Source organism: Mizuhopecten yessoensis, unplaced genomic scaffold, assembly GCF_002113885.1.
Source record: "Mizuhopecten yessoensis strain PY_sf001 unplaced genomic scaffold, ASM211388v2 scaffold10097, whole genome shotgun sequence".
In the NCBI taxonomy this organism is placed as follows: Eukaryota; Metazoa; Mollusca; class Bivalvia; order Pectinida; family Pectinidae; genus Mizuhopecten; species Mizuhopecten yessoensis.
Window position 1 is genome coordinate 351,910 of NW_018408377.1, and position 9,290 is coordinate 361,199.

The window sequence follows — 9,290 nt, forward strand, 5'->3', positions numbered from 1 at the left end:
TAAATCTACAAGAGATGTACTTGTGAAGGATCTTAATGAACTTCAGGTATTCCTTCTATTAACATTGACCTTTGACCTTTTTTCTCTCTTAACTGTTAGATTGATAACAAAAACACCTTGTCAACAAGAAATGCATCTTGTTTTAACTTAAGATTAAAACATCCCACAACTGCCTTAAACTGCAAAAAATAATACCTGGATGAACAACTTCAGGTGGTAGTTATCATATCTGGAAACTTTCATTGAGTCCGGACAAACTTTTTCTACCATAAACTGTATTTGTAATGGGCTTGAGCTAGGCTACTTTTATTACTTAGTACTGTTTGATCATGTTTATGGGGGATGACAGGCCATTTGATTGAAGCAACTGTGAAACAGATGACTGAATGGGTGAAAAAAGCAACTGTGAAACAGATGACTGAATGGGTGAAAAAAGTAACTGTGAAACAGATGACTGAATGGGTGAAAAAAGCACCTGTGAAACAGATGACTGAATGGGTGAAAAAAGAAACTGTGAAACAGATGACTGAATGGGTGAAAAAACTAACTGTGAAACAGATGACTGAATGGGTGAAAAAAAGCAACTGTGAAACAGATGACTGAATGGGGGAAAAAAGCAACTGTGAAACAGATGACTGAATGGGGGAAAAAAGCAACTGTGAAACAGATGACTGAATGGGGGAAAAAAGCAACTGTGAAACAGATGACTGAATGGGGGAAAAAAGCAACTGCGAAACAGATGACTGAATGGGTGAAAAAAGCAACGGTGAAACAGATGACTGAATGGGTGAAAAAAGCAACTGTGAAACAGATGACTGAAGGGGTGAAAAAAGCAACTGTGAAACAGATGACTGAATGGGGGAAAAAAGCAACTGCGAAACAGATGACTGAATGGGTGAAAAAGGCAACTGTGAAACAGATGACTGAATCGGTGAAAAAAGCAACTGTGAAACAGATGACTGAATGGGGGAAAAAAGCAACTGCGAAACAGATGACTGAATGGGTGAAAAAGGCAACTGTGAAACAGATGACTGAATCGGTGAAAAAAGCAACTGTGAAACAGATGACTGAATGGGAGAAAAAAAGAAACGGTGAAACAGATGACTGAATGGGTGAAAAAAGAAACTGTGAAACAGATGACTGAATGGGTGAAAAAACTAACTGTGAAACAGATGACTGAATGGGTGAAAAAAAGCAACTGTGAAACAGATGACTGAATGGGGGAAAAAAGCAACTGCGAAACAGATGACTGAATGGGTGAAAAAGGCAACTGTGAAACAGATGACTGAATCGGTGAAAAAAGCAACTGTGAAACAGATGACTGAAGGGGTGAAAAAAGCAACTGTGAAACAGATGACTGAATGGGTGAAAAAAAGCAACTGTGAAACAGATGACTGAATGGGTGAAAAAAAGCAACTGTGAAACAGATGACTGAATGGGGGAAAAAAGCAACTGTGAAACAGATGACTGAATGGGGGAAAAAAGCAACTGTGAAACAGATGACTGAATGGGGGAAAAAAGCAACTGCGAAACAGATGACTGAATGGGTGAAAAAGGCAACTGTGAAACAGATGACTGAATCGGTGAAAAAAGCAACTGTGAAACAGATGACTGAATGGGTGAAAAAGAAACAACACCACCACAAACAGAACTTACATCACTAAACACGTACACCAATCTGATCACAACAAAGACAGAACGTGGTAAACAACAACAGACGTCTTTGCCATACCCTGTAAATCTACATTAGTAAAGCTTGCATAAAGGTATGGTATTTTTTATAAGATAACACTACCCTTTCTGTTTCATATTGCAAGAACGAAAGCATAATGCCAGAAGACCTTTTGGACATTTGTGTCTAATCCCCTAAGAAACAAAGCACTACAAATAAAACATCAAATACTTTATCACAGTTATGCTACTAATTAAGTATTTCATTCACCAAGAAGCATTGTGAGAAACAGAATGAAACAAAACATCATATCGACAATGTCAAAGTTTGTATATAAGCTTCCCTCTAATAAGGAGTGTCTATCTTTTTTGTTTTTAAATTTGATCACATCTTGAATACAGTACCTGTAAATATTTGCTGAGTAATCTGATACACTGACAAAACATACAACATTTGTATTCATTTTGTTTATGTTAAAATAAAGTTATTCAGAATTTGACTTGGATACTCAAATCAGGAATCCATTAGTTATACACTACACCTGTAAAACCTTCCATGTTAATTTAAATGATTGACATCGAATACCGATATTAGAAAATGAAAGAAAATTGGAATCAAGCCTTTAAAAATGACAGACAAATTAATGATGATCATAGAAAAAGAAATAACAAATCTACATAAAAATAAAAATAGGATCTACATAAAAATAAGATCTACATAAATTGAAACAACTTGATGGATATGTGATATGTTCACTGCACACATAAAGAAACAAAAACAGAAATATAATTTACTATTAAATGTAAAAGTTGAAATTTTTGTGATGAGAAATGTTCACTGATTTCGCATTTTCTTAGTAATACAGCACATACCGTGTATGCATCAACACAGTAACTGAACATAATGGCACTACAAAATAACAGTTTAAAAAGTGAAATGGGAAATTGTTCACTCACAAAAATTTCCAGTTTCACATTAATTATATTCACAATATTTGAGTATATGTAACATTGATAGGAAGCAAGCGTGATCCAGAGGCAAAAAATATACAGTTCATACGAGGTGGAGGTATAATAAAGAATGTATATATGTCTACAACTAAACATCAACCTTAATATAATTTACAGGTATAATTCACTGTTACGACTACACTACAAGGTGGCAAGAGTTATTCCCCTTGTGAAAAAAGAAACAAGAGGGCCTGTATTGCTCACCCGGATCCATCATGGCCCACCTTTAAATGATTTCTGTCAAATTTGGTTGAATTCTAAGAAACAGTTATAAAGAAGAAGGTGTAGACTGTAGATGGACGGATGCCACAGTACAGCATATGCTCACACCTTGGTCCTTTGGACCCGTGAGCTTAAAATAACCAAGGACAATAATATTAATTGGAGGAAAGTTTCAAGAATGTTCCAAAGAAAATTTGTTTGAATTTGAGAAATAATCCCATCACATCCTTTTTAGAAAACATGATAATATTTTTCTGGGGGCTACTATTTAATATGGAAAAAACATGAATTGGTCATTTGCTGGCAAACTTGTTATCCAATATTATTCATAAACTGCCCCTAGCCTTTCATTAAATAGCAATGTAAGTGTACCATGTTCTTATTTTAAAGCCTCAAGGATCTTAAAATATTCAATAGGAAAATATTACGATATAGTTCAATTCCTAAAATTTGCAAAATTTGTCTCTTCATGAAAGTAACGCAGAAATTGAGTGAGATAATGGTTAATCAGACTTGAAAGTGCCTCGCTGATCACCTGAAGCCTAAATAAATACCAAGTTTTCTGTTTAAGAAAATACATTTATTGTATGACATATAAAATGCTGAAGTGATTTCAAGGCACACTCTATAGTATATATGTTTATATATAAAACCATGCATAAATTTGTGTACGTTTCCATATAGACTGTTTTATTATTGATTTGATGCCAAGGTATGCATTGACAGCCAAAGTAAGGCAGACATGACAATCTGCTGTGGTATAAAATTCCTTTCTACCATGCCAGAGCTTATTGGCTAGTAAAATACATACACATGTGACAATCTTTTCAATCTCCATTAAAAGGGGGCAAGTTAAAATGTTATCCCATTATTCTATAATAGAATCATACCTATATGTTTGTGGTGTTTTAACTTCCCACAAGGTGGAATAACCAATTCATGGTCAGGTGTTAAAACATCTACATAAAAGTATTACAATAAAAAAAATATTACAATCATTTTTTAAATTTCAATTTGAGTACAATATCTTTGTGCTAAAATAAAAATTCAAAAATAGACAAAAAAAAATAGTCATTTTTTAACCTCAAAAAATAATTCAACAAGTATTAATGCGGTAAATAAACTGATTAGTTTCCCTATTTCATGTAACTAAAAATAAACTGATAAGTTCCTCTATCTCCCATATTGGGTCCCGCAACTCTGCAACCAGAGGGGCCACACCTAATGTTTATACAAAATTGAGTCCCCTTGGCCGAAGGATGCTCCAGACTAAATTAGGATAAAAAATCCCTTTATTCCAATGGTAGAAGAAGATTTTTTAGGTTTTACCTCTATATCCCCTATTGGGCCCCGCTCCTCTGCCTCCGAGGGGGCCACACCCAACGTTTATACGAAATTAAGTGCCGTTCGGACTAGGTGAGCTAATAAATTAATCAGGCACTTATCACCTCCCCTTTTTATTGCACGATTTTACTATAATAACTATTACAATATAATTGTTAGAAAAAATATTTTCTCTCCTCTGTGTCTATTGCACTTACAAAATAAGAACAAGTCTTTATAAATAAAAATCTAAAATCAAGATGATATATATTAGTTTTCTGGATATAATATCAGAAGTTGTGGGAGAAAACCTTGTTTCTTTATACAATTTGAAAATTTACTCAAGCTAGATAAACATCATAACCAACAACCACTGATAGTGGAACGTCTGTATCTCTGCTTTCTTAGCAAGTATCAATATCCTTATCTCGCAAACACAGTGATTAGAGGATACCAATTGATATACCTACTCAACAACATCTCCGTGAACTAATGAGACTTATAATACGAGTAGTATACAGACTCTATTCACTCTGTACATATGGCACAAAAGGTACCGAGACATCTGCCATTTAATATATTTTCCACACCCACATATTTGTATTTCTCAACAAAAGACCAAGAGGGCCGGTATCACCCACCTGGAGAAGAAAGCAAGCATGGAAAATTATTCTTATTACATAAAACAGCTATTTCCAAATATTAGCTGTCTCTCATCAACACCCATCCCTCATTAGGTCCCTTCTTTCTGCCCCTATTGGTGCCACCCCTCTGCCCTCTAAGAGCAACTCTGTAGTTATACAAAATTGAGTCCCCTTTGCCAAAGGATGCTCTACACAAAATTTGGTTAAAATCCCTCGAAATAAACTAAAGGAGAAGGATTTTAAACATTAATTACTATGTTCTCTCTATTGGGTCCTGCCGCTACCCTCTGCTTATTCAAAATTTCGTCCCCTTTGCCAAAGAATGCTCCAGGCCAAATTAGGATAAAATCCTTCCAATGGTACAGAGGAAGAAGGATTTTGAAGACTTAAACCTCAAATTCCCCTATTGGGCCCCATCCCTCAGCACCCAAAGGGGCAACACCTCCGTTTATACAAAATTTAGTCGCCTTTGCCAAAGAATGCTCCATGCCAAATTTGGATAAAATCCCTCCAATGGTGCAAAAGAAGAAGGATTTACACATATACCACCATAATGATAAACACAATTAACCACTATAATGATAAACACAATATACAACGTTAATGATAAACACAATATACAACGTTAATGATAAACACAATATACCACCATAATGATAAACACAATATACCATCATAATGATAACACAATTTAACACCATAATGATAAACACAATATACAACCATAATGATAACACAATTTAACACCACAATGATAAATAAAATATACCACGTTAATGATAAACACAATATACCACATTAATGATATTTACAATTTACCATCGTAATGATAAACACAACAATATACCACCATAATGATAAACACAATTTACCACCATAAAGATAAACACAATTTACCATCATAATGATAAACAATTTACCACCATAATGATAAACACAATTTACCACCATAATGATAAACACAATATACCACCATAATGATAAACACAATTTACCATCGTAATGATAAACATAACAATATACCACCATAATAATAAACACAATTTACCACCATAATGTTCAGATTTAAACCAATAATGTCAACATCTAGATATAAACAGTGTTCTGTTAATTTTAAATTTGGATTTCAAAAGTGAAAAAAGACTTAAGTACAAAAATATCTGTCATCATGTTCAGTCATACATACTCTAAATAAACAAATTATGTTGCATTACAGATGTTTATATTACACTTTAAGAGCTGTCAGTGGAACCATAATACGTGCTTAAGATTTGATTTACAGAAGAATTGAAAGTATGTTCTTAAGTGCACGGTGCTGCTGGTATGATAAAGATATCTGTAAAAGAGTTCCACCTCACTGATTATAGTCACAAAGAAGAGTTCCACCTCACTGATTATAGTCACAAAGAAGAGTTCCACCTCACTGATTATAGTCACAAAGAAGAGTTCCACTTCATTGATTAGTCACAAAGAAGAGTTCCACCTCACTGATTATAGTCACAAAGAAGAGTTCCACCTCACTGATTATAGTCACAAAGAAAATTTCCACCTCACTGACTATAGTCACAAAGAAGAGTTCCACCTCACTGACTATAGTCACAAAGAAGAGTTCCACCTAACTGACTATAGTCACAAAGAAGAGTCACACCTCACTGACTATAGTCACAAAGAAGAGTTCCATCTCACTGATTATAGTCACAAAGAAGAGTCACACCTCACTGACTATAGTCACAAAGAAGAGTTCCACCTCACTGACTATAGTCACAAAGAAGAGTTCCACCTCCATGCTGTGTTTTGCACTCACTAGATGGAACAAAGAATTACAGTGTATATATCTAAGAGGTATTTGTATTGTATCAGCAATGTAATCAATCATTAATTAGTAATATAGATTAATTGTTTCCAATATTAATTGAAATCATCAAAGAAGAAAATAGTGATGCACCCATCCATGGTTTCACTCCGAAAAAGATGTAAAGTAATCATTTAATTGTACATATAATTGATACCACAAGCAGCTGTAACTCACTAACGAATCACTCAGCTACTCACACATTAGACAATGAAAGTTAGACATGGGTTACCAAGTTTATAATAATAGTATCATATTGATACATGATACAGCAAAGCAACAACTTGACTAATACAATAATTAAATTGTAATCTAACTGTACTAATAGGTTATAGTTACAAAGAAAGTCAAACATAGCACCTCTATTTACACCTGGGCCGTTTTTCATTTAACGTCCAAACCGGTTGGACCACAATTGTTCGTTTATTAAATAAGGTCGGACCTAGTATTCTTATGCTGCTTTTAGGCGAGCCTTGACAAAGCCTCGCAAGGCCTGCATAAACGTTTGCAGGTCCGCCAGGATTTATACCCGAAATTGTTACATTTATAAACGGTCAAACCGGTTGTTCCGCATAAACAAACAGGCCCTTGGTGTAACACATCCAGACACCTATCACAAACCCCTGTATCATACTTCTTCTTCGAATTACTTTATCCACAAATATAGACAAACTAAAACCAGATAACTTATTTCAATGGCCTGACTTACACTAGACTACCTCTAAGAGGTGACCACTGCTAAAACTGACCATTACAGTGACACTGACATTCCTGCTCATAGTTAGATATAAAAAATGATAATAGAAAGCCCAGATGTCCATTTTATAATTACATATACACAAAGAGCACACATATAATGATATTTTTATGGAAGTCATTAAATATGTCTTCTGTCACTGCCACTAGTGACAAAAGTAGATGCAGTCTAGGGCTAAAGAGCTGTCATCATTACGATGCTATAAATGTGGTTTCCAAATCGAAGGAACCAGAATTTTCAATTCATTTGAAGATTTTTGTCATGATTTATTTAGTGCTCTATTTAGACAGATTGGACATTTTAATACAAAAACGTTTCCATTTCAAATGAGGCCACTTAGAGCAGAAAGGGGCCATTTTTTAGCCTAAAAATGATAGTGGAATAGGCCTTTAACTTTTTACATTACAAGATCACTTTATTGTAAATAGATCAAACATGTCATACCAGCTGTACATGTATATAATCTAAAGCCATCTACCCTGGGTATGTAAACCCAGGTTAAAAGATCACATACCTGTCAGTATGGTACTACATCCAAGTATTATTCCTCTGTATGTTACTGGTAACACTTTAACATTGAACTACACAATTCTGTTTATGTGTCTTTCTGAACATGATAAATAATAAGAAGGATGTAGCAAACAGACCTTAAAACTATGTGGAGACCTTATAATGTATATAGGTACCAGTTGAGCTTAAAATGCTGAAAAATATCTTCTAAACTTTTCTGCATCCTATTTTTCCCCAGACAGGAAACATTTTTTAGTGATTTTGCTCCAAGAGCTCAAGTTACATAATAAATTTCATTTAAAAAATAAAAATACTGCTGCTACATATGTTGTTATTAATGTTTCTCTGTAATAAGTGTCTATCTAATGTAGTGTTTAAGTGTACATTTGTACTTTTGAATATCATCACAATAAGACATTATTTCATTGAATAATACCTTTAACAATATATGGTATATTTACATTAGATTTTTTCAGGTCAATATATCTATAAATACATATTCATTTTTTTTTTAGAGTTTAACACCAGTTGCATAACAGTTTTAGTGAAATTCATTAGTGAATACACAATATCTCACCAATATTGACTTTGCTTTTTTCTTATTTTAATTTGACCAAACAAATTGGAGAGATTTTAACATTCATTGAAATGACATCACATCCCTGAATTTGAAGAAACAGTTGTGGGATTGTTGGTGCCCACATTGATCAAACAGTTGTGTGTTTTTTGAATTCCAGGGAGGCTGAGTTAACACAGTAGCGGACACACATAGGTTTTGGTCCATCGTCAAACACATGTCCTAGGTGAGCTCCACACTGACTACACATAGCCTCAATCCGTCGCTGACCTGTGTCAAGATAAAAAGTAATGTTTGTTTAGATGATACAGTATGTACAGTATATGAAGGAAGATGTAGACTAATTGTCAATTGTCACAACTGTATCATGTTTCGGTTTACCATGGTTTTACAAATTACATTGTTTTGATCCCATTTTCCAAATAAACAAGAACCCAAGCCGTTGAAGATATGTTTTAACCCTGTGGTCTGTGGGGGACCAGAAACCATACACTATGTATTTACCCTGTGATCTGTGGGAACCAGACATTATACACTATGTATTTACCCTGTGATCTGTAGGGACCAGACATTATATATACTATGTATTTACCCTGTGATCTGTGGGAACCAGACATTATATACTAGGTATTTACCCTGTGATCTGTGGGGACCAGACACTATACACTATGTATTTACCCTGTGATCTGTGGGAACCAGACATTATACACTATGTATTTACCC

At 34.4% G+C, this 9,290-nt stretch overlaps 2 protein-coding genes across 2 annotated transcripts in view; one reads left to right on the forward strand and one right to left on the reverse strand.

Moving 5' to 3' along the window:
• The first annotated feature begins 631 nt into the window (after positions 1-631).
• Positions 632-1,108, forward strand: LOC110459518 (prothoracicostatic peptide-like). The gene has a single exon (XM_021511823.1). It carries the CDS (start codon positions 632-634, stop codon positions 1,106-1,108), a length of 477 nt encoding a protein of 158 aa, XP_021367498.1.
• Positions 1,109-7,236: 6,128 nt separating this feature from the next.
• Positions 7,237-9,290, reverse strand: part of LOC110459520 (methionine-R-sulfoxide reductase B3, mitochondrial-like) — a 27,675-nt gene continuing 25,621 nt past the window's right edge. Inside the window, exon 4 of the mRNA XM_021511825.1 lies at positions 7,237-8,837. Coding sequence (XP_021367500.1) covers positions 8,698-8,837 — 140 coding nt within the window. The 3' untranslated portion in view covers positions 7,237-8,697. The remainder of the gene's footprint in view (positions 8,838-9,290) is intronic.

Bases quoted from the DNA above. Each gene is read 5' to 3' on its own strand.
- LOC110459518 (XM_021511823.1), top strand. From the start codon at position 632: ATGACTGAATGGGGGAAAAAAGCAACTGTGAAACAGATGACTGAATGG.